This window comes from Streptopelia decaocto (assembly GCF_964273445.1).
Source record: "Streptopelia decaocto genome assembly, chromosome: 2".
Classification (NCBI taxonomy): Eukaryota; Metazoa; Chordata; class Aves; order Columbiformes; family Columbidae; genus Streptopelia; species Streptopelia decaocto.
In genome coordinates this window covers 117000343-117027236 of record NC_138655.1, presented here as the reverse complement: position 1 = coordinate 117027236, position 26894 = coordinate 117000343, and the positions used below count along the sequence as shown (strand labels likewise).

At 37.6% G+C, this 26894-nt stretch overlaps 1 protein-coding gene across 1 annotated transcript in view; it reads right to left on the bottom strand.

Moving 5' to 3' along the window:
- LARS2 (leucyl-tRNA synthetase 2, mitochondrial) overlaps positions 1 to 26894 on the bottom strand; it is an 88397-nt gene that overhangs the window by 15885 nt on the left and 45618 nt on the right. The window contains exons 10-19 of the mRNA XM_082044819.1: positions 24767 to 24871; positions 21729 to 21844; positions 20507 to 20790; positions 17175 to 17273; positions 14191 to 14328; positions 6298 to 6401; positions 5060 to 5242; positions 3705 to 3874; positions 2612 to 2689; positions 368 to 479 (exon numbers count right to left, since the gene is read on the bottom strand). Coding sequence (XP_081900945.1) covers positions 368 to 479; positions 2612 to 2689; positions 3705 to 3874; positions 5060 to 5242; positions 6298 to 6401; positions 14191 to 14328; positions 17175 to 17273; positions 20507 to 20790; positions 21729 to 21844; positions 24767 to 24871 — 1389 coding nt within the window. The remainder of the gene's footprint in view (positions 1 to 367; positions 480 to 2611; positions 2690 to 3704; positions 3875 to 5059; positions 5243 to 6297; positions 6402 to 14190; positions 14329 to 17174; positions 17274 to 20506; positions 20791 to 21728; positions 21845 to 24766; positions 24872 to 26894) is intronic.

The window sequence follows — 26894 nt, the reverse complement described above, 5'->3', positions numbered from 1 at the left end:
TTGTTTGAAAAAGGGCTATTTCTATCCTCATGTTCAGCTTTTACTACTGCTGTACAGATACAGGAGCAGCTAGCAGCTGACATATGAATTCCTCATGCAAGTCCCGTCTTGTATTTCTTTCCTTCTTCCTTTGTCTGCCTAGTCTCAAGAAATCCACCCTTGTATGCAAGAGGAAAGAAACTAAAAACAGAAAGAGAGATCTGGGAACACCACAAGTTTCAAGTTTGTTTAGGAATTATGACAGAAGGTGACAAGAGAGATGAAGAATTCAGGGATAAGTGACACGTGTACTATCTTAAAGATGTTTCTGCATTTTTTTTGGCCTTTTTTCCTGGAACATAAATAAAAAGTTTATTTCTTGAAATACCTTTCCACATTTCCGATGCAATGTGCGGAGCCATGGGTGCAACCATGATGCAGAGTGTAGCCAAAGCATCTTCAAATTCTGCACTGTGGAGAATTAGAGGCCGAGAAGCTTGCTAAGTGTAAAGACAACAGGAAAAGAAAACAAATTATTAATATAAATACTGGTGGCAGGAAGTAGTTTAAATAAGAAGAAAATGCAGTAATAAAACCTAAAATCAATGTCTATGCTCAGGACAGCGTAATTTCACGATAAGTTAGAAACTTATGAAAAGTTCTGGAGAATTAAAGTTGCAGCTCTTGGTCACAGAGTGCTCTCTAATACTTGGGAGCTGATGCAGCAAAGAGGCTGATGGAGACCCTTGGGGAGCTGCTCTGGTCCAGGATTCTGAACACAGACCCATGTGGGAAAATGTGGCCCTCAAAAATATTCTGTGTGCTACCATTTCTAGAAGTGCAATCTTAGATAAAATCAGTGCTATCTGAGAAGAGGTGAAGTACTTGTATAAAAGAGCCTAACTGCAATGGATGCAGCATGGTTTTTCTTGGGACAAGATCCAGCTGTACAGGATCCTAGTGTGGCTTAAGTAAAGCTGAATTTAGTGACGGAGTGAAGTTTTAGAGTGGAAGGAAGGTTTGGGAATGAAAAGTGCAGCACAGTCTTTTACAGTTTGATGTTCAGATTGCTTTAGTAAAGTGTTCACAGCCTCTCCAGTACAGAACATTTTCAATTTCTTGCAAAAGGTGCTAGATTGACAAAATTTGAACCTTCATTCCTCTGTTTATTGTGTCTTAATAGAAAAGATATTGCACTAAAAATAGCTGGATAATCTTTTTCTCTCTTTGCCTGTTCTGATTCAGAGACATTACATCCCATGGTAAGTTCAGATCCTGTGTTTACTTTGTAATTCAACCCTCTAATGAAACAGCACAGAAAAATGTCAATACACATCAGCTTATGAGAATTATCTGGTGGGTGTGATCAACACCCGTTCCCATCTAAGTAGAAAATTGTCCGAACCCAGTTCTTTGTTTTACACAGACCACAAACTTTGTCAGATAGCATCTTCTTATCACTGATACTAATGAAGTCAGTGCAAACTAGATTTGAGTAAGTTTTTGTAACTACTCTGTGTTTTCTGTATTTAATCTTCATCCACCTCCCTACTTCCTCCTTTCAAATGAGACCGAAAGAGGAAGTGTCAGCATGAATACGGAAACTTGTTCTTCAAAGATACTGACTTCTTTGGTCTTCTGCACTGACTTCTTTGGTCAAAAAATATGTCAGTGTTCAAACATCTGGCTGTTTGTAGGACACTGCTTGCTTCTTTTTTTGTTATTTTTTAACATTCACTATCATCCATGAGCCCAAAATGCATGTGAATCACTGAGCTGGAGATAAAGAACTGTGTGTCACCTTCCCAGCACCACACAGTATCCCAGACTTAAGTTATCTCAGTACAGCACTTGTGCACACCCTACTTAACTTTTTGTTAAGTTCCTTGGCTTTGCCAATAATTTCCTTGGAATCCATAAGGTATAAGATGCTATTTCAATAAAGAAGTTGAAAAATCCCAATTTTTATTTGATTTCTGGTCTAGATCAGGTTACCATTATATGCCTGAAGAATTGCTCAACCAGATCTAAGGAATCCAAAAATAATGAAAATAGTTTATTGTATTTAATCTATTGTCATTAGTAATAAACAACAATCTAAATAAAAAATGCTCAAGACTTAAGTTATTTTCACATTTGTTTTAAAAAGGGGAACTCTGTTCCCAGCAGCCAGCTCAGTAGTGAAAGCAGTCTTTGAGGAATGTAACACTATAAGGGTTTTTCTTTGCAAATAATAACCCTTTTCTTTAAATCAGAATGTTTGGTAATCCTATAGTTTACCACTATACCCAGATACTATGCAACTTGGTTAAAAACAAAAGAGAACAAAGAACAGAGCTAAACAAATGCATCCTTTTGAAATTACAGGATGTAGACATAAGCATCAGAACCTGGTGGCTCTAATACCATCAAGCTCTTTCTGCAAAACCCTGTATTTCAGGGTTACAGTGATACCAGAACATGCTGCTTTTGAACTGAATAAGTCAATGAGACTCTTGACTTAGTAGCAACGTTTATGATAGTAAACGACTTATGGAAAGCTGGACCTATAGTTCAGGCAGCTCCTGCTTTGTATAAAGACTTATAGGAACAGGATCTGAGAGGAAAAATAGCTTAGTTATCATGTACTTACATGAAGTATGTTAGTGAGGCTCATCAACCGGGAAATAGCAGCATTGAACAAATGATCCTTTGTGAAGCACTCTGTTACCTTGTATTGGAAGAAAAGGTCTATCAGCAACTACTTAAAATTCTCAAACATGGAATATTTTGTTTTTAAATGAAAAAGAATTATTGATAATCAATTTCAATCTGTGAAATATGCCCACCTTACCTCTTATGTGAAAATCACTTCGGCATGCTAACACATAATGTATGCAATCACGTGTGTATGGGAAAATAATAATCATATAAATACGCTGTAGAGATGCTTCTCCTCTGTCTCAGGATTTTAAAAGCTTCAATCAATGCCAATGAGAACTGTGTATTAGTAATCGCCCTCTATTTCCTTTAATAAAATATCTTCCCTTTGCCAAACAAGAGGCATCCATACTTGTAAATCCGATCATGCTGGTGAAAGCTTGTCCATAGATCGCAGAATTATAATTTCAAAGTCTGTTAAAAGACCTGGAAGGTCCCTCACCACAGGGTTTAATTCAGGACAAGTTCTTATCCATAGAAAAACATTTTAAGCTAATTTTGCAGGTATTTATGTCTCCTTCTGAGTCTTGGATAATTGAATTGACACTAATCACAGCATGAGACAACACATAGAAGGGATGAACAATCATTTCAGTAATTTTTTTGCAGGATAAGGTAATATATTTTCATCAACTTTTTTCATTCGGTATGAAACAGCAGGCATGATAATGAAGTGTGAAGCAAACGGATCAAAAGCTTTTGTTAGGGATAACCTGCATAACTCACTTATAGCTTTGCTACTGGAAATCGAGTTACTTGAAACCCAGACAGATAACATTTTAATGCCATAACATTTGACCCTTTAAATGAGGCGCACGGCAGAGATGTTTTGCCAATCCAAATCTTACAACTTGGAGAAAAATTCTGCCCTGTAGAATTTGCAGGTAAATAAAGTTACTTATACAAGGAATAATTCACTTAGAATTATGAGCTACTCATCTAGGGAAAATACTTATGGCATATGGTTTTACCATCAGCGGTAAATTATTTAATCATTTACAAAATATGTAAGTGCTTCTTTTAACCTCAGAAATCACCAAATTCTTCTGCTCCCAGATCTTTCTGGCTTCAGCCTTCTCTTTCTTATTCAGAAGCTCTCGATTGGGCATCGTTCCAGAAGTTCTTGCTTCAATAAGTTTGGTTACAAGCATCCAGAGGCGGGTCTGCCATCTCTGAACGCCTGGCATAGCATCAGCTGAGATTAACAAAAGATGGCAGAAATAAATTTCAGTTACAATTAATAAATCCAGAACTTTAAAGAAAAGCAGAACAGAAACCGAATGCTGAACATATTAAAAAAAAAACCAACCCTGTATTTTAAATAAAAAATGTCAACACAATGAAAAATGTCTTTACAAATAATGCTGGGATGCCTTAATGGAAAAAAAAAATCAATAAGATAAAAATATTTTTCTTCAATGGCTCTAAAACATATATTCAGCAAGAATATTTGCTAAATCTGTAAAATAACCAAATGTTATGTCAATATTAGAATGCTCATCTCATGTTTTAACAACTCAACAAAATAGTTCTACGTGCTCTCATTTTTCCAACTCATGGAGAAATACAAACATACATATATAAACATACGTGTATGCACATACGTATTTTTAAAATAGAGAGTATTCTTCTAGAATTTGATTTTAGAAATTATATATACTTCTGTTGCTACGGAGATGTTACTGTGCAAATGCGTATAGGCATTGATCCTTAGTACTGTCTTTTGACACAGCTTAGTTTGGGATGGGGATGTTATAAAGCTGTTCACCCCGACCTTTCAGTCATCTGTCTTGCTCCATGGCTGCTCCAAGAGTGTGTTTCTGTGACTCAGGGACCGCACTATAGAAAGGCCCCAGGCTACTGCTGCTCATAGCCAGTTCCTCCATGTGGTGCAGTGCAGAGCCACTCGTGAAGGTATGGCTTGAGGTGTGGCACTGATATGACTTTAGCTCTCTCTTCCAGACACGCTGTGTTTCTACTAGACTATATCACACTACACTGCACAGTATCATCTCCTAAGGCACTCCAGCTGGCAAGAGATTCCAGTTTTGCTCCAGGAACTGCACTTGAAAAGACCACCATAGCTACTACTAAACAGGGAGAAGTAAAAGACATGTGACTGTAATATGCGTGGATTATCTGTTTGATTGCACTAGATGAAAGACTTCTTCTGTATTTGGGAACAGTAAAATACAACCTGATTGACTATGTCTACATGATCCTCATGAACTCTCACGGGTGGGACTGGGAGTACAATGCTCTCCCGAAACTTTCCATCCCCTGTTCATATCCGAAGCATGTAGATCATCTAGACATGGTACTACTTTTGTGTTTAAAATATAACACACTGGAAAAACAAACAAGAAACAATCTGACTTACTTTTAGTATCCCACAAAATATCCTGTTCTGGAGGAGCAGCAAACAGAATGTAAAGACGTAGGGTGTCAATGCCATATTCTTTCACTAACTCTTCAGGGTCTATTCCATTGTGCTTAGATTTGCTCATTTTTTCCCAAGCAACTTGGAGCTTCTCACCAGTTTTTAGGTGAACTGGCTCAGTTCCTAAATATTAAGACATATGCAAAATATTAAAACAAATTTTGCTCATTTGTAACAGCAATTAATTTTGTTGCCTAAGCATAAGAAGAAACAACTATTCATAGTGATGTTTTTTGGTTTCCAAACAGCTTATAGAGGAAAAACACCCATTGTAAACACCCTCTTCCCTCCCAAGTTTTTCCTGCTTTAATTTTCTAACACAAGTAATATCCCAATGCTTCCATTATGTTGTGACAGAAAGGCTCCTTCTGCCATTTGGAAGCTGTATCTGGCATTCATCCTGTGTGCTGCCTTGACAGCCCCTGAGTCTTAAGCGTTGTTCTAACCATGACATTTAAAGCCTCCTAGATAGGTGTACTGCTTTGGTACAATTCTGACCTGCACTTAGCTTTTACAAACATCAGATTTATAGGTTTCAGTTGCAATAAGTTACCCTGACAAGAAGAAGGTAGGTTTTTTTTGTTTTGGTTTGTTTTTTTTTTAATCCAGGAGAACAGTGAATAAACAAGGTTGCATGAGGGGAGTGCTTAAAGGAGGTAAATATGACCAAACCACTCTTGTTGTTGCAGGTCCCCAAACCAGGACTTGCTGCTCCAGCTTATGCAGCAAAGGCATTGGACAGAACTTGAGAAACAGCACTTTTTTGTATACACATTTTACATTCCCAATATCTGCTGAAGACAGCAACATCTGTGTTAGCTTTGCCACAGTGTTTTTGTAGGTTATCTGTTTGCTGGGGCTGCTGGCACCATTCAGCAAGCTGCTGAGCAGTGTCTTAACAAAACTGACTTCTGATCTTTTGGACTATACTGGAACTAAAATAATACCATAGCACTTTTTCTGTGTTTGGATGCAATTAAAAACTGCTGGATTAGTAGGGTCTCTGTGCACTCAGCAGTGCATATGAATCCAAAACTCACAGAAGTTGCTCTCCAGTTTAAATATTACAAGGATTAATTTTCTATTCCAAATTTTCCCAGCACTGAGCCTTGTACAGCAAAGCAATCCCTGAATTTCTGGATGTACCTATGCTGATTTTCCCATGCAGTCTCTCTTACCAGTGAGATCAACCTCCTCTCTCTTCAAACACTGGCCTGTTGTTGTTAGTCTGAATGTCTGATTCTTGATAAGACCTTGAACCAAGAGTTTATGGAAAGGCTCCCTAAGGAGGAAAGAAAAAAGAAACTTGCCTGTTGAAAAGAGCTGTCAAAAGTGTACTTTATGATAAGCCTCAGGTGTCAAGCCAATCAGGCACAATTATTTAATAAAACAAGAATTTCAAGTTGACTGTACAGAAATAGTTGTCACCTTAGAAAGAGTACTTTGTGCATTTATTGATGGTGTCTGGCTCACAAGTATAAGTATTTATTTGTATTCTGCACACATTCGTGCATGCTGATTTAGTACTGAGTTATTCTAACATCACTTTTCAAATCGGCAAATGGATTATACACCAAAATTACTTGGCCAACAGTGCAATTTCACTAAATTCAAGCTAAATCTCTATGCATAAAAGCATTCAAGTACCTGGCCTCACTGTCTTACAAATATTTAGCACTAGCTTCTCTCTGAGGAGCACAGTATTTTGAACGAATCAAAATCTTGCTGCATGTTTCTTTCTATAAACAGAGAAGACAGTTTCTCTAATATAAGCACTTGCATGCCTTGTGCCTTTGCAGAACTAGTCATGAAGACCTAGCTGTAAGAAAAAAGTACACTAGAAAAATGGCAATGCTGGAAAATTCATATGTTTGTGGATCACTTTTTTAGCATCTTGAACATTAAAACTTCACTTCTATGGCAAAATTCACATCAGGAAGAATAACATCCCATCAAATGTGTGAATGATAGACCTAAGGAGAGCCTTAAAAGCACAAAAGCTAAGGGTAGTAGTGCACTCAGCAAGAAGAAAGTGCTCAGTAAACACTGCTCTGGTTGACAGATACATTATTGTGGCCACCTCCTTTAATAACCTTGCATTTCTAATTCTTCAAGTCAGACGTTTGTCGCTGTTTTCTCTCCTAAAAAAATGGCAACAAAGTTAATCTCTAGATGTTTTGGCCCCCATTCAATAGGCCAGGAAAGCAAGTCAGTTCTACCAGCAACTCTAAGAAGAGTAGAGGCCTAGGAGGAGGTGTGAAGCCAGGCCCAGCCAGCATACACGATCTGGAGAGTCTTCTCCTGGGATCCTCCAACACAAAGACATTGGTGACCATCATGTGCTAAGCAGCGCTGGTTACTATTGACTTGTGCCTCCTAATGCCCACACGTGTGCTCGACATCAGCACATTCATGTGCTTCCATCTAATGAAGCCTCACACATCTACCAAATCAACTTGTGTAAAAGGGATGCATTCCTCCTACTTACATATTTTTTCATAAAGCTGAAATAAAACCATCTAAAGAAGAAAGAGTAAACACAGACTTCCACATTTTACCTCACATGTACAAAGAAGTCATAATCTAAAACACTACTCACTTTTAAGGAGTTCATTTAGTATTTTACATTATTAGGAAATATAAATTATACGGCAATTTATCTCATGATTTAAAACACCATAATTTATTTAATAATACAGTTAAAGTATTATTAAATTCTATAACAATTATGCATGTTTTCGCTTATTAAAGCGAGTATCTTCCAAATACTAGTCTTTAAACCTTTTGGTGACTCTGAAGTAAGAAGATATTTGAAAGAAAAGCCTTAAACTGGGCATGTGACAGGCTTCATACTTTATCTTCAACATATTCATGTTTCAACATGAGTTTCCTTCCTTGCATATTTTGTATACTTCTAAATACTGTGTAAGTACCGGCACATAGTGGTGTATCACTCAGTCACCAGGCAGCACTAATCTCTGCCATGCCACCTGGTTTTATCAATGATATTAAATGAGAGTAGCAATTCAAGCATCTCTATAAACATTTCCTAGACAATATTTCACAGACTGTCTAAAAAATCCTGTTGCTTAGAAATAAATCAAAGGAACTTAAGGAGGTGAGAACTGAAGCCAAATTTAGACAGGACAAGCAAGAAAAAGTATTTTAAAAATAGGCAATAATTATCTCAAAATATGCAAGTGAATTAGAAGATTAAAATCAGGAACAAAACCCTTGTAATTCTGTCATCAACAAATGGTGGAAAAATGCTTCAGGAGATAACTGTTCAGGATAAGTTTCTTATACAAACTAAAGTTATTGCACCAAGGAAAAATAAAAATATTTTTCCCCCTGTCACTGCATATTTCAGTCTCTTTAAGGTCTCACACCATTATTAAAATAGCTACACTTGCTGCTATGTAAAATAAAGCTAATGAAGTAGCCAGGAAATCCAAATCAGATAGGGCTCTCCATTAGAAGTGACTTTCCAAGGAAGACTTGTTTTTAATGACAAAGAGTAAGCGCAGATCATACGCCAAGTTAGTAAAAGCTGAACGCAGGAATAAGCATTTCCTATTTTTGTTTATGCTGACAGAGGCTACAAAAATGCAATACAAAATACATTACCAAGTATGGGGAAAAAAACCCCTACGTATTCCTAGTGGGAGACCGCAGGAGAATGGAGACATGCCCAAAATGAGCAAGCCAGAGCCCATCTAACAAACACAGGACTCAGAAACAGATCGAGCCCCGTATTGTATTTCTCCTGCAGTGTACAGATTTTGCCAGTGTTGTGGTGGCTCCATCTCATGGTCACACTCAGAGTTACACTTTAATTTACATTGATAAAACCAAACACCTAAAAACCTTCCTCTTTGAAGAAAGCGACATGTTTCTTGGCTGCAGAAGGGAACTGCCAAGACACGGCAGCACATCAGGTGTGATGTGATTCTGATCTAAATATTGCAGCACCAGTCATGGTCTGGTGTCATAAACGCCTCCTGAGCCACACCACTGCGCACACCTGAAGTGAAGCTGTGTTCAAACAGACATTTCTGGCACAGAAAATGAAGAGGTGGCTTGAGTTCTTTGAACATTTGATTACACTTCAGATTGTAAGGGTGCTGGAACAGGATCCGCCTTCACCTGCCTGTGAAATTGGTCTGTGCCCACGCTGGAGTACGGGCACTGTGGCCTGAGTTGTTGCAGCTTTTGAACATGTACGTCAGATGGGACCCCACCTGTTAAGTCTGCTTGACACCTCCCAGAAGGATCAGCTGTGCTAGCCATGAAGCGTGTAATCCATCTTTTTCTTTTTCAGTAATGTTCATGTACAGGTTCATTTCTACAACAGAATAAGTTCTCTATATAGAAGCATGCAATGGATGGAGGGGCAAGCATGACTGACAGATCAGGAACTCCTGCTCACTGCCAAGTCCTCAGGCTACTTGTTCTCCTCCACACACCGTGAGTAGGACTTTCAATCCAATTACAAACGACCTGCTTGGAAGGACTCTGTGGAGCCTGCCACAGTGACAAAGAGCAGAGTCAGAAGAAAGGATGGCTCTGGCAAGGGAGCTCACTGCTTGTATCTGCATCCCACACTTCTTGAGAGGCTGAGAGCACTCGACAGTGTGTTCTGGGGCCAAGACAAGACCTTGGTCAGTCACTGCCACCTGAGTTCAGGTGCTTGTGAAACCTGCAGTCAGACCTACCTGCAACAACCTGGCAATCCTGTAGAAAGCCAGAAATGACTGGGGGATGTGGGAACTCATCATTTTAGGCAGAAAAAAGATCAAACAATATCGAACGTTCAGATTTTACACAGCCAATAGCTGAGTGCTTTTACTTACAATCAACACTATTGACAAAGTCCCTAATGAGTACAGAGAAGCTCTAACATCCTGCCTTTACAGGATAAGTTACTTCTGTCACACTCTTATCTTCTTTTATTCTGTAATGTAGCTATGTGAAAACAGTGCTTTCTCTGTCAGAGCCAAATCTGCTGACTTAATGGCAACAATAAACTTTTTTATTGCTTTATAATCCTCTGGGGACAATGTGCTAGATCCCATTTCCAATTATTCATCAGGCAGAACCAATTACTAAAGTCTAGGGAAAAGTCAAATTCTGTGTAACTTGTACTTGCAATAATCCAGTTGAGCAGGTGTAAGCGAGTGTGTCAGCACATGCTCACCATGGTGGATCAGGCTGGAACCGATGAGGAGGCTGCTGGCCCCAGCTGCATACCTGGCCCCTCTCCCAGTGGTGGTCACAGCTGGGAAGGCTGACAGGCTTGTGAATTAATCCCAGAACCAATACACTTTACAGACCAGATTTCTAAAAGAAAATGACATCAATTTGGGCTTAATCTGTTGTCACATGTACCAATACCCAGAGGGTGCTATTTATTCTGCCTTGTTATTCCTGAGGAAATGAGCAACACTTCCCAACATCTCCAGTTCGATCATTAAAAATATAAAAGATCATGCCACATCATCAGGGAATATTTAAACTATATTCACACCTTTACAATTTCAGATGCCTAGAAACATTGCATTTTTTATGAAAGCGTGTGTGACATTTGCAAATTAATGGCCTATAATATTTCTATTGTAATAATGTACATAATATTTGAAGAGATTGCTTTGAAAATCTGAACTACGAAATGTTAAACTTTAGGTTTCAGCTTCCTGATTATATTAATAGCCATTAATACAGAATTTAAGACTATCAGAAAATATTTCCATGGATTTGAAAGTCAGAGGATAGGGGACAAACAATGAAAATTTCCCTGAAGAAAAACAATCAAAATGAAAAATTCCTACAGATTAATAGGGTAATAATAAAAACTTGTCAGGATACTAGATAACACTTTAAATGGTGGCAGCTCTCATTAACTGAGATGTAGCAGAATTTTACTAATTTAATCTGTGAACAAGATCTGAGCAGCTAGAGAAAGACTGAAAATGCACAAGAGGGCAGTGTTTTTTAACATTTTAATGTCTTCCCTCGAAGCTGTGGGCTTCAACACCATGACTTTAAACTTCCTAACAATAAGCTTGTTGTTTCTAATCACTCTTTTCAGATCTCTCATACCAACCCTTGAGCTGTCCTAAGAGAAGACTGAGCAAAAGTGGCTTCTGACCAATGCTAAAACATATTTTAAACACGTGGTCATATTTATAAAGGAGTTGAGATTTCCATATCAAAACAAAATCCTAATTTAACTTCATGACTTAAAAGCGCCTAATGCTTCAAGTGCATAGAGCTAAAGGAAGCAAACAATTTTGCGCATAATGATGAATTTGTTACAGTCATCTTGTGTTCTGAGCACACATATAAGCAGTACGTACAGTATATCCTAGGGGCAATGCTGTAACATATCTTCATGTGTGCAACAAACAGTCCTTGAGATTGTGTATGGTCTCAAAGGAATTCTCCACAGTCTTGCAAATTACTTGTACAGAAAGAAATTTTCTTTGCTATTGTCACTAGACATAGTCAAGTGCTTTTTGAGCATTTTTTTAATTGAAGTTAAGAGGTTTTTTTCTGCAATTTACCATATGTAGATCAATCTAGGCACAGTGCTTTGGTATTACTGCTCTGTCACAGCAGAGTATGAAAAAAAACACATTTCAAATTCATACAGGTACAGAATCACGGACTCTTAAAATAACACAGGCTAGAAGGGACCTTTGGAAGTCATTTGGTCCAAACCCTTTCTCACAGAAGACCTAACTTCAGGTTGCTCAGGGTCTCATCCAGCTGAGTTTTGAAAATACCCAATGATGGAGATCCTACAATTTCTCTGGTCAAACTGTTCCAGTCTGACCACCTTCACTGTCAAAATTATTTTCCTTCTATCCAGTTGGATCTTGCTGCAATCTGTGACTGGTTATCTCTTCCTTTCTCTGTACACCTCTGAGAAGAGTCTGGTTCTGTCTGCTCTATAATCCTCCTGTAGCAGACTGCAACTAGGCATGCTTGTCTGTTCTTGAAGATGAGGTTTTTGTCTGCCTTCCTCCACTCAACAGGGACATTCCATGATAAGCATGACCTTTCAAAAACACTTGACAACAGTCTCACAATGGTAAAAGCCAGTTCCTTCAGAAAGCCAGCTCCTTCAGCACCCTTGGATACATTCCATTTTGGTCCCAGGGACCTATATGTGTCCGGATTACTTAAGTGACCCCTAACTCAATCCTGCTCTAAAGTGGGTAGTGCCTCTCTCCCTCAAACTCTCATACTAAGCACAAACCTTGACAGTAAAGGCCAAAGCAAAGACCGTCCTTTACTACTAGGCTCTTTGATTTTGCACCATGCCAACACTTGCCTTGATGTTCCTGTCAGTGTATCTGCAGAAGCCCTTCTTAATGCCTTCACATTCTTCACCAGTTTCAATTGTACCAGTTTCAAAACTACGGCCTTCTCTAATTTCACGCTGCCTACCCAGTTCATGCTTTCACATTCTTCCAGGGGTAGCCCATCCTCACTTCTCATTTCCATACATTTCTTTAGTGCTTGATCTCGCTCAGGAGGTCCCTTTTCAGCCAAGCTGGCCTCTTCCCATACCTCATAATTTTCTTGCACACCGGAGTGAACCGCCTACTTTGCAAGCAAACCTCCGCTTCCTTGTGGTCTCAGTTTACAGTGACAATACTTCAGCCACCATAGTTAATGTTGTTTTAGGAGGTGAAAGAATTTGACTAGCAAAAGAACATTTTGCTGCTGTGTGTTATAGCTCCACTAGGTGGCTGAAACATTAGGACTGTGAAGTCTTTTGTAGAACCTATAAGCCTGAAATTGCTAGCAAGGAAAAGCTCTGAAATTCTCTGCTTAAGGGAACAGTGCCTATAACAGAAATCATCTGCTTTGAGAGGTCCACTCCCTTGGAATAGGAACAGCCTTCCTGCTGTAGTTGCGCAAGCTGGAGACAACAGGGTGAAACGCAGGTACACAAATCATCCACATCCAAAATCCCAAATACAGTTTTCACTAAAAACTGTTTTGCAGGCAAGAATGAGTGACGAAAACACATCTCCTGTTTTCATCAAATTATTATGAAGTAACTCAGGGAAATATTCTGCTGTCTCCACTAACTAGTGCATCATTTTCTGGCATACAGCTACTTCAGTTGTAGTTTTGTAGGAAAATTGCTTCATTCAAGAGAGTTCAGTGCCAGGTATATGTACATTCCTCATTCCATCAAGTTTTTAGAGTGGATACTAGTAAAGAATGAATGCATACAAGTTGCCAGCTGGGAAATTGCTAAGCAGTTGTTGTCATGGGATCACCCATTCTGACTCAATATATTCAAACATCTCTGCTAATGGGAGAACTGGATAGGGCATTGGACAGTATGTCACTATTCTGACACTAGCATTCTCGCTGTTAAGGCATTCTTGAGATGGCATTTTAGGTCAAAAAGAGGGCAGAATTTCAGTAGTAATGGGGACGTCAAGCTGTGAACCTGATAGGACGAAGAACAGAACACCAGATGACTCATCTTCCTGCCTTAAAGTTTACCTCTAATCAAAACAGAGGGTAATGAATTAGGCTATAGCAGGATCATCAACAAGAGTAGTTAGAAGTAATTTATATAAAAGTCATTAAATACAAAATAAATTATCGGCTGACACATACATTGCTTTTGCTTACAAAAAATTATTTTGCACTGTTCAGCTCCAATACTGCAGTGAATTACAGAAGTGCTCATTTTTCCACGTATGCATGGTTCCACTGAAATTAGTGGTATTACTGTGCATGAAGTTACCTAATTTGAAATAATAGCACTACTGAGAATGCCTGAAGTTACTAGTTTATGCAAGCTGAAAATCTAGAGCAACATTTTATCACTTGCTCTGAGCCAGCTAATAGTCATGTAATAAAAATGCCATGTATGTGTGCACACAGAAAATGCAACTGAGAAACCAAGTAATTAGCCAAGACAGACAAGCAGGAAAATTCAGGCTTATTCAATGTAATGTTCTATCATCATAACAATGTCCACTGGCACTGTTGCTAGTCAAATGAAATATGAAAGATTTTTATAGAAATATGAGGCTTACTTGTGTTTTATCATCTTTAAGTCACGGCAAAAATGGTTGAAAAACCTTGCATAGAATAAGTGCATAACTGCATGCTCCTTTCCTCCGATGTACAAATCCACAGGCATCCAATAATCTGCTAAGTCGCTATTAAAGGGCCTGAAAAAACACAATTATAGAAAAAATACAGTGTGGAAAAGAAAGATCAGCTCTACTAAAGTAGCTCAACATACTTGACTAGACAGTATTATTTAATGAGAGCTATACACGTGTAATAAAACTTTTATTATGCTATCAGAGCTCTCTAATTTTTAAGAAGTTACATGCTTATTAAATTATAGAAAAAAATCAATTGCCTCTGAAAAGCAGATTCACAAAAGCATTATTTTAATATATTTTAGGGAAGCAAGTAAGATTTCACATACATTACCTGAGAAAGTGATGAAAACATTTGCTTGCTCTTGAAATGATTTTTTTCTTAAATACCTTGTGGCTTTAATTTTTTTAGTGTTTATCAAGTCTTACATACAAATATATTACAGTGAAAAAGACATGCCCACTCGAAACCATATTTTTTTTTTTTTTTAAACATAGGTTTGCATTGTTGCCATTAGGGGGCAATGAAGCAGTTAACTATAAGGTTGCAAAACATTTTGAAGAGTCAGATGGTTCACCATACTCCAACTGAAGTATGTACTATGAATCTACAGCAAATTTGTAATTTAGAGCATATTTACTATGTTGTTGGACGTCACCTGCATGGTTTACTAGCATTGCTTATTGCTTCATTAAATATGATGTCTCCTGCCTTCAAAATACCATTTGTATGTATGTTCTTCTTTAGTGTAAGCTTTATGGCCTGGTTCTAAGAAATTTACTTGTTTTGACACCTTGTTCAATTATTCCATCAGTAATTTTTGTTATAACAACACTTTTTTTCCCTCACAGATGAGCCCAGAAGCAAATTGTGTATCTGGGATTCTTGCCTTCAGAGGAACAAAGCAAAACTAACTTGTTCACAGGGTTCCAAAATCAACAGAGTATTTATCTCAAATTCTAGACCTGTGAAATACAACTTGTAGAAATAAAGGGTTCATGTATACGCAGCTTCGTTAAAAAACCCCAAATAAATAAATCAAATGGAGGTAGTGATCTAGTCCAGAAGACCATAAAAATGGTATTTCGATATAAACCAGATTTAGCTACAGTAACTTTGACAGCTGGATGTTACATTGGACTTATTTCACCTTCAGCTTCTAGAAAAGTCCCTCTCGTCCATGCACAAAAAATATTTTAAACTGTCACTGGAGAGGAATAATTTAATCATATTAATAATAAATCCACAGTATCACTAGAAAATTATTAAAATTAATGTGAAATAAAAGTGTTCACAGAAGATATTTCTCTAGTTTAACTGGTGCTGCCAATATATAAAACAAGTTTAATTTGCCCAGCTATACTAGATCACATGGTATGTAGGATGTACCCACACCCTGCTCTGGACAACAAATAAGTAATAGAATCAAATAACAGTTTGGATTGGAAGGGACCTTCAAAGCTCAACTAGTCCAGCCCCGCTGCCATGAGCAGGGACATCTTCAACTAGATCAGGTTGCTCAGAGCCCCGTCCAGCCTGGCCTTGAATGTCTCCAGGGATGGGGCATCTACTGCCTCTCTGGGCAACCCGGGCCAGTATTTTATCACCCTCATTGTAAAAAAAAATGTCTTCCTCATGTCTAGCCTGAATCTCCTCTCTTTTCGTTTAAAACCATTACCCCTTGTCCTATTGTAACAGGCCCTGCTGAAAAGTCTGTCCCCACCTTTCTTACAGGCCCCTTTTAAGTACTGAAAGGCTGCAATAGGGTCTCCCTGGAGCCTTCTCTTCTCCAGCTGAACAACCCCAACTCTCTCAGCCTGTCCTCACAGCAGAGGTGTTCCATCAAATCCCCAAACAGCCCTACATCTTGGTATCAATATCTAAAAAATGCAACTCTTTCTGTCTTCCTCAAACTACATAGTGAAGCTGTTCCCCTAATTTCTCTTTAGAAAAACCAGGGCTATCTGCAGCAGTACTACAGGCAGGCTATGAAGCAGAAAAACAACTAAATAACTACATCTGTCTTCCCACACTCTCCATGCTGCAGCCACTAAAACGCAGCACATGAAAAATCTCCTTTCATTAATTATGCATATAGTCGAAGTGCCAACACAGCAGGAGCTTGCTGAGATGCCACTTCACTTTAGGTCTGCGGACGAGGAAATAGCAACAGTTACAGGAATTCCAAAAGAGAGAAATGAAGGTGCTGTTTTTGGCTGTGGATGTTACACCAGACTATTCCTCTTCTTACCAGTGGAAAAGCACTGTCTGTCCACACACTGAAATACTCAGTGTATTGTCAGGGAGGGTACACTCCATGCAACTTGCCACCATCTCAGAGAGTCATGGTAGCAGTGGAACAGGCTGCTCAGGGAAGTGGTGGAGTCACCATCCCTGGAGGTGTTTAAAAGGCGTATAGGCAAGGTTCTTAGGAACATGGTTTAGTGCTAGAGTAAGGTTACAGCTGGACTCAATGATCCTGAGGGTCTCTTTCAACCAAAACGATTCTATGATTCTGTAGCAGGCTGCCATTCTTGATGGCATCTTCCACTAAGGACTATCTTCAGCCCCTCAGCTGAACATTTCCTCTGCCCCATAATGCCCTTTCATGCAAACTTCTGCTCCTTGCCTGCTTACATAGTTTTGTCTACACATTCCGCTCTTGTAGAACTCCTGACATGGGCACAATGAAATGCCACAATTTTAGAGCAATTCCTAGTCTGTCCTGTGCTGTGCTCACATCAGAGCATGGGGACAAAATCAGGGCAGCCCAGGGGTTTACACAGCCTCCACAAAAGGCAGTTAGAAGCAAGAACAAGAGTGTTTGGGCTCTTTCCTCTTTCTTCCTTCCCTTCAATTCTGTCAAGGGGGCTGTCCCACCCGATGGCCCTGTGCCCGCAGCTCTCACCTGTCCGTGTTGTGAGGGTCAGTGTACCTCAGGTAGTACCAAGCAGAATCGACAAATGTATCCATGGTATCGACTTCCCGCCGTGCTGCTGCCTTACACCTGAGGAAGAGAAGAGAAAAGTTATTTTCAGAGAAGTGACAAGGTTAGAAGAAAACAACCATGGAGGTATAGAGTGGCCGTGAAGACATTTAGACTGAAAACTTAACGGGTCTGGACAGTCTGAAGAACGGTATGTTCAAAAGCCCAACAGAAGTAACAAGGCCCACTCTCCTTCCCCCTCCTGCCCAAACCAAACAAAATGAAAATGAGCAAGAAGCCTGAACAGCTATAGCATCCAGCAATAGTGGGAGATGGCACCGCACCAGACAGCCCTCTCCATAATTCCTGGAAATTTTTAGAATTGCCATTTTAAAAGAAATGAAGCACAGACAAGTGTACTTTGCAATATTGTTAATGGGAACTCAAAATATATCACACTCATTAGGTACCAGCAGACAAATCATGTTATAAACATTCAGCAGACGGAGCAGGTCTTTGCCTCTCTGAGTGTCTGTACAAAAAGGTGTTTGTGGGTTCCATTTATCATCTCCAGAAAAAAACAAGTTAGTTCAATTTCAGTTTTTACCGAGATGTAACAAATCTCTTGTAGATCTTGTAGCTTAATTTTAATTTGTGATTGCTGCAAATCACTTTCTGCCACTTTCTACATTGGTAGACCTAAGAAACAGTTTTAAAACAAATTTTAGAAGCTGAGGTTACTTTATGTTAGTTTCTCCCTGGATATAAATTATATGTTTGCAGGAGCCAATAATCACATTTCATAAATTTCCACTTGTTGTAAATGATCCCTCTTAAAACTATTACTGTTAAAACAATGGGATTATTCTAGTATAAATAAAACTTTGCAACCTGTAACAAACTTGCACACAAATACCACTGGCTCTATGTAGCAAATGTATGAAATTTATGAAGGTATCTACATTTAAATGTATGTATATGTGTAATAAATATATGTAATAAGTGGGCACTGGCTATTTAATGTTCTTCAACTGCATATTTACTCTGTGATCAGGCTTGATAACTGAGCTGCAACATGTATCTGCCTGTCTGCATGATACTCTGGCTTGGCTTGCTGAGGCAAGTTCAGGAGAGTGCCACCAATTAACATTTTCCTTTTCTCTGTCTCTGCCCCAGGTCCTTCTCCGCCAGCAAGTTTTTCTTTCAGTGGGAATAATGTAGCAAAGAAATTTTACTTCTAAGTGCTTTTTTTAATGTAGAGTAACTGCTTTTCAGTATAGAGTAACCATTTTATTAAATTGTACATGGCCAATGTAAACTAATACTGTATTACATTGAAAGAGAATGGCTTTTCAGTCAAAATCAAGAATACTTTACAGTCATTGAACCATAATTATACCTGCTTCATGCCTCTGATGTTGCCTGTATTCTAAATGGACATGGATCACTAAGACACAGATGGCATGAGCATAATTCAAAATTTATACAACAGGCACAACACTGTTATCTCATTAGATGACCTTGAGACAACTACCACAATTACCTGGACTTGTGTAACGATGAATATCTTGGGCATCTCCTCCCAATTATGATTGCCTACATTATTGTCACTCAAATACTCACAGACTTCTGTATCTTTCCATCTTGCTTTCCTTATTAATTCTAGATATTAAACGCAACTAATGAAAAAAAACCCTATTACTGGAGAGAAGGATTAAAGGAAGGGATTACGTAATTTCTCAGAGCAAGGAAAACCAAGCACTACACACACAAAGGCAACAGCTCAAAGGATTTGAAACTGTAGCAGACATATGGATGAGCAGTACTGAAGTTAGCTGTCAAATAGGTGAGAATTAAGCCAAATAAAGGTGTGAATTTAAAAAAAAAAAGTTAATTTCAGCAAATTACCATATTTTAAGCTAAGAAACTAATCCTGTATGCCTTTGTTTCTGACTAAACAAATGCCCTTGATAAACTTCTAAGTAGGTGAGCCACAATAACTATCTAAAAGCCATAAGGATTTTTATACATCAAAAGTACCTTGTTGCCTGGTAAACAACAAAATCATTTTTGAATTAAGGTCAGGAGGAAGCCAGGATTGCAGACAGGGACTTACAGTAACTTCAGAAAAATTTTTCACTTTAAATTAGGATTTGTAGACCAAGGCCTTTCTAGGGCTTTTACTAAACCTGTGGATTGTGTTAGTAAGGCTTCCCTGCAAGTGTTACACTTTAAAATACGCTAACTGTATGCAATTTAAATAGGCACATCTGAGAAGAAATTTTCTTAGCAGAAACATGTAAGTAAATGTGTATTTCACATAAAATGCATGTTATCAACAAAGGTCAAAATATATGGTCCCAGAGAACCACAGAACTGCTGTGCATGAGCTACCTAATTAGAAATGAAAACCACACTGATATTCTATCCTGCAAATGTTAAAATACAGTGAGATACTAAAACTGCTGCATTATCAATGAGAGCCCTAATGTCATTTATATGTCTGATTCTCCTTCCCATTTGGTCAGTCTGTTAGCAGCAGCATTGCACTGCACTGCTGGTTAAAAACTTCTCTTGGATACCTCATGTTCTATCAGTTCTTCTGCAGAACCTGTGTGAAAACTCCAGTGTAGAGAGTATCTCAGCAGCCCTCAAGATTAGACAACTGATTTTCATGACATATCACTCAATTTAGGCTGTTTTCTTTCTTAAACAGTTGGACTACAAAAATAAAGATTATGACACTGACAAGATGCATATACTTACTGTCTCTTTCAACCTGAATTACATGCTGTTGCCTCTAATACACAGTGAAAGTGATTCTTCATGATAAAGAATTATACAGCTGAGGAAACATTTTATTGTTGGACTGTTACTAAGAAAATTAATATGATGTTAGTTTCCTTAACAAAAGGAAATAATTCAATGATCATTATAAGCTTTATATGAGCTCTGCTGGTGAAAGATAATGAAAATTCTTGTAATAAATGAAGTGAGAAATACTGTTAAGAAATGGAGGGCAGAGAGAAATCATTCTCTTTTCCCTTTTTATTTCCCCACCTTAAAAACAGTGAGCTTTGCTTCGGCTTGTTTATAAAGAAATATCAGTGCATGTCATGCTGCAAAAATAACGGAGTTTTACAGAGTATGTAAGAAAAAAAAAAACACAACTATTCTGGGTGAGACTAAGCATAATTCTGGAGTAGCATCCCATCTCAGAGTGGTCAGTTATCAACAGTCATGGAAAGAGCACAAGAAAAAGGCACGTACGAAGTGATCTCTCCCAGTCTGCAGTAAATGCAGCATTGGCTCACCTGGGACAGGGACAGTTCACCCATTCTGGAGCACTCTCCAAAGGGGAGGCTCCCTTTCCCGTGAAGGTGGTCACGTTTGGCAACACCACAGGCAAGTCTTCATAAGGTACGGGGACAGTGCCACATGTCTGGCAGTGAATGACAGGAATAGGTGTTCCCCAGTACCGCTGTCGAGATATTAACCAGTCTCTTAATTTGTCACTCGTTAGGTCTCCACCTATTCCTTTATTTTTGGCTTGCTGGGTAATAGCTTTTAAAGCCTCCTGACGAGTCATGCCTGTGATCTGATTAAAAAAAAAGAAGAAGAAAGGAAAATGTGTATTTGCCATCAGCAAAAATGCAAGAACAGACAAAAAAGTCACAAATGCAATTTCTGAGGGTCAAAGTTTATGAGCCTCATATTAATTTTCCCCTTCCCACTGCTTAACATCCTTCAATCCAAGAGACTATTCACATACCAGTTGCTTGATTCACTTAAACCCTCTTACTCAAAGGGTAATTTTCTGGATGGGCTGAACAGAACAAGGCTGAGAAAGAGCACTGTAGATCCCTTCAGCCTTGATTGGCAGATATTTGCATTTACTGCTGATGTTTTATTCAACTGCTGTATGCTGAAACTTCCAGAATATCATCAACACAAGGTAGAGACTGAGGAAATATGGATGGTAAACCAGCTTCCCTTCTCCTGCGTGCATTTGAGGTTTTTCTATTCTTGATTTTACAAACATCTGAACTACTTAGACCCTACCTGCCATGCAACAGAATATGAGCTTTTTGTCTGCTATGAAATGCATTTTTTTCAAGAGCTATAACACAATATAGATTTTATTTAAATATAATATTCTATGTCACTTCAAGCAGATGTTACCATAAATGTTTATATCACATTTCAGTAAATATGTGGAAAAATTTATTGAGATGATGAAATAAGAATCAACTTTTAATATGAGTTTAATGATTAAGTTTCTATTATAAAACTCAGATCAATACTGTACCTTCCTCTCATATGCAAAAGGAAAAAACTCATTTTATTGCTACAGAAGAGCCAACATATTTCATCATTAAATCATTCCTAGAAATTTGGAAGCATAAGCCCAGTTTGATTTAAAAAAAAAAAAAAAAAATCCCTTTAATCTTACAAAGTATTTGGCACTCTTGAGAGAACAGATTTAGTTTGCATTGTTATCGTAAGTTGGAAAGAACTCCATACTTGTATACCCACCTCCCCAGAATTAATGACTTTCTCCAAACCATTTGGCAATGTCTCAATGACTTCAGTAAAAGAAATGCCCAGATCCTTTGCTACTGCAGCATCTTCTGCACTTGTACTAGGTATTCCTAGGGGAGGAGACAAAAAAATGTCAGGGATTGACTAACATGGCTATCAGTCATCAGTTTCAAGATAAAACATTTTATTTCTATGATACCCTCATTATAATGACTTATATTTGCCCAAAGGAGCTTAAAAATTTAAGAACAATAAAAATGGTTTCATGTTCTCTAAGCAGTGAAATTCAAGCAGTTTGCAATAATTGCAAACACATTTTCTTGATTTCTCTGTAATCCGAATGTTCATCAATGTCCTACCTCAGAAAATGCAGAAAATTAGATGGTTCAAAAAAAGTCTAAAAGTAAAGCTATAAAATTTGGATAAAAATTTCAATTACATTATATTACCTAAATATAATATATTTTAATAATAAGGATTTAAATTCTATTTGCTAATATGAGAAAGAAATACTAAACAATTGAAGTAGTCCTCTCATTTCAACACTAAATTTAATATCTAATTTTATAGTTTATTGAAATGTACCACATCACACAGTCTCTAACATTACTACCCCTTTAACTTCTTATTAGGAACACCACGATTTGTTTATAATCTCAGGAGAGCAACTCAAATAACATCATTTTCTATTCAGAATATAGCTACTGAGAGCACTTCCTACTGCTGTTTAAATCAGTCATAGAAGTCATAGTATTTAAGGCCCCTGGTGTTTTCTTTCCCTTTGCATCTTATTATTTGGGTCACTCATACATCTTTAATACAAGTTCCTCTCCTAAGCCACGTAGATTTTTTATTATAGCAATTTACTAGCAACATAGCAGGACACATTATTTTAAAATATTTCTTATTCATATTGAGAGATGATGACATCTTCCCTCTGATTTTGCTGCATGTATTTTGAAAGATACGTTGTTCTGTGTTGGAAAACTGCCTTCCAGGGTGAGTTAAGAGATTTTTTTAACCTTGTTATCAGCTGTATTCTGAAATAACACTGAGATACTAATGGATTTATTATTTCCACAGGGAGATACATCTTCCTAAGTATTTTTTCCTTTCAGTCACAATTTATTTAATATTTTGAGCAATCTTGCACAACTGCCTCTTTAAAAGGCAATGAAAGTTATTTCAACAAGCCAATGCTAACATCAGGTTGGTGAAAACTACAGACAAAACCACTCAAAATATTCCTCAGCACATTGGAATTATTAACATGCAAACTACTTTACTCAAAACCAGTTTTACAACCGTGTTTGCTCAAGCAATTAAATGCGTGCTACGGTAAATACATGAACTCTGTCAGTATATGGAAGTTTGGAAGCAGAGAACTGAAGAAAACCAAGCAAAACTCCCCTGGGGCAAATAACTCTCTAACTAGCAAAATAAGGAATTGCTATTTTATCTTTCCAGCAGATGTACGCTCTTGCCATTTCAAGGCCCTGCTACAGAATAATGTATGTATCTTAATTTGTCAGAGAGCCCTGCAGTCTGCAACAGGTGGCTTCACAATATGCTCCACACATGGAAAAAAGCGGGCCCCATTTTTTTATCTTCTTTCTTTTGCAAAGATGATGCTATTAATGTACATTCACAAAGCTCAGCAGCTGGCATCCAGGACTTCCTGGGAAGACCTGAGCTGTTTCCAACAGACATAAGGCCTAAGTACGTGTCAGTGAGCAAGCTGGAGGCTTTTAAAGAAAAATAAGATTAGGTATCTCAGTTATTTGGCTGCTCTTGCACAAGGGAAGTTTCTGGTTCTTGAAAACAGATTCATTCCTAAAGAGTAAGACGAAGGCATATGTAAGGTATACAGTCCAAGTGGATCATTTCCATCAGCCTGGTGACACTCTTTCAAGACATTTTTGCACAGTCGGCTGGTTTTATTCTGTCCAGTTGTTGTGCAGGAGTAGCTAACATTGGCAGTGATGTAGAAAAGAAAAGTAGTAGCTCCAGGGCAGGAAAGAAGTATCAGCATCAGGGAAACAACAAATGGGAGTTTAAGGGATAAGGATGCAGTGGAAAGGGGGAAGAAGAGATAAAGAACTGTTTCCCATTAGGACTGGCAAACAACATTGCCTATTGCTTGCCACTGAGGTGAGACCACAGCAAAGCACAACAGTAAAAAGAGAGTGTGGTGGGTGCTATTGATGAAGACACACTTTGCAGATTTAAATGGACATCGCTTCTAAAAGTCAGTACAATTTATAGTCTTACCGTCACATCATCTAACCATATGAACTTAGCTGCCGAAGTTGAGGGGCTAAGCTCCCTGTGCAGGAAAGGAGTAAGAGAGGCTGCTTCATTGATGACTTTGCAAAGCCCATGCCAGGCAACTCAAGAGTATCCTCTACCAACACCCTTCCCCCTCCCTTAATGAAGCCTCAATCCTAATTTAGGTGCCTAAATTATGGAAATGCTTCCTTTGGAGATAAAGGGTCTAAGATAACAGTCAAACAGAAATTCTGATTTATTTTACTGAACTTAACACAAACACGATGAGATAAAAGTCAAACCTGGAAGTTGTGTACATTTACTGTCTGAAAAACTTCTCTATAAGGATACACATAATTTAAACATAAGACAAAGAAAGCTAAACGTTTGGGTTGTTTGCAAAATGTTTATGTCAAACAATGGTACAGTTCTGTTTTGATTAAGGATGGTGAGAGGCAGCCAAATACACACGCACTGTAGGTAATCAATCTTTTTAAGATATGCAGATCCTCAAATTTAGCTCATTAAATGTACTAATTTTATAATATTTCCATTAAAATTTATCATCCTGTAAATCTCTTCCCCAGACAGATCCCACATAGTTACTTTCCCCTTCCTTCTTCACTAATGAAGAACAGTAACAAAGAACAGAGTTCCAAAGGCCAGAAGAGAATTTCTGTGTTCTAAGATTTACCACAACAATATCTGGTGCTCCAACACAGCAGTTGAAAACTCTACTACTTCACACATTAAATGTTACATACCTATTTTAGTAGTGAGAAAATTCTCAAAATTGTTTTTTGCTGAAATGACTACAGGAATCTCCTGATTGGTAAGCAAATTCACAGCTGTCACTGAAGTAAGGGAGTCTGAAAACAAATGTAATGATCACAGTAAGTAAAATACACTAAGAACATTATCTACTATTGAAACTCAGTTTATCTTGAACATACATGAAATTTAAATTAGAATTTTGTATAATAAGAAAGAAAATTAAAAGCCTAATCACATTTCTAAAATGTTCAGCCATTAAAACCTTCAGCAAGTCTAGCTGATAAACGTTCACGGTTAGAAAACATTCTTATAACAAACACCTGAATAAAAACAGAGTAAGATTTGAACCATAATGAAAAAAAAACCAAACCCAAAACCAGTGAGTCCTTGACTAGTATTCGTGTGCTCCAGAGTTGTCATAAATTGGGTCTAAAAAGCCCTAAATGATATACTAGCAGACATTATAAACTTAAGCACAAAAAAATACAGTTATTCTGATGAAACTGAAGGGAAGCATATGTACTACACTTACAACTTGCTTTCTTACTGAAGAGCTACAAAGCAAGAGAAATATTGACCAGTGTAAAAAAGAGATCTAAATAACCAATTGATTTCCAAACAGAATATTCATATTAGAGATGAGGAAGCCAGTGTCCACAGGAAAGGGGAGAGAGGAGAGAATCAAGGATGATAAATTGAAACTGATTTACAATGTGCAAATTTGTGGCTCAGCAAGAAGAAAATCAAACCTGAATACTCTGAGTTCTGAGGATTCAAACCCCACATCTCAATTTGGACCTGTTTCCAGCTTTTTCAGTGCCTTTAAGTTGATGATAATTAACATAATTAAATAATTAAAATAAATAATATATAGACTACTAAGAGCTTCATTTCAACTGCCTTCATAGCTAAGCTGAGGAAAGTTTCAGTCTTGTATTACTATGCATAAAATCTGCTTGAAATAAAATAACAGCATTTTACAGAATAGGGTTACTATATCTCATCAGTCTTGTTAATACAAATAATATAATTATGTATTTCTGGTTACTACTTTTTCAAATTTCAGGTCTCTGAGACACTCATATTCTAGACAAAATTTCTCACGTTCTAACCACTGCACATAGTTTTCCTCCTCTCTTTAAAAAAATGTATAAAAGGAATCATTTCACTCTTTAAAACAACTAAGCAAAAAGCCTTGTGAACAGGATGTTGAGTGGGTAGGACAGTCTGCTTTTAAAAATAATTTCTCTCTTCCATCCAGCAATAATTTTGATTTTATGCTGGAACCCGAAATAATAACTCCAGTTTATGAAGGCACTCTTTCTTTTGCTCATTTGCTCACATTATTATTATAATAGCTGTAAAGAGACGATATTAAAGTTAGAAATGTAAAAGAATGCATGCATAGTATTATAATGAGATAATGAACAATATAAGGGTCAAATCTTTATCTCAGATACCTCACACCAACAAAACTAGAAGACTTATCAGATTGTAAATTAACACCAATTTTGCTAACTGTGAAGGTATTAGAACTTCAAGCTACTCTGTCATACAATGTCTTTTTTTCCTCTCCTATAAAACTCAAAAACACACCCTCCTAATTATTTAAATGAGAATACAGTGAAGAAAGGGAGTCACAAGACTATTTCTGCTGAAAAAAAAAGTAAAATTTCAATGTTACTGCTGAATGTTTAAAAAATATATTGGTTATTGTGAAAATATTGTCTATCCAAGGTCACCAAAAATTTCATTTTACTTAAATGCCATTGTTGGCCCTTCATATGTACCACGGCTGAAATGCAAATCTGAAAGTCCATGTAGAAATTATTCTCCTTTATCTTCTCTTCTTTAGAAAATACCCGTCTGTGCCTTTGAAATTCTCAAGAAACAGTAAGAAATATCAGCCAGTTGCAACTGAAGAATGCAGATAAGTATATTTACAAACAGCAGGACTATGCGGTAATAGCATAGTTATGATTCTGGAATTGTGTCCATTTTAAAGCCTCTTTTTCAGGGAATTATGGCTGTCATTATTCCAGATCAGAGTTTCTTGACTTAGCTCAAACAAAATGCAAAGTATATTGTCAACAGACACACAAAAAAAGCTTTTCAACT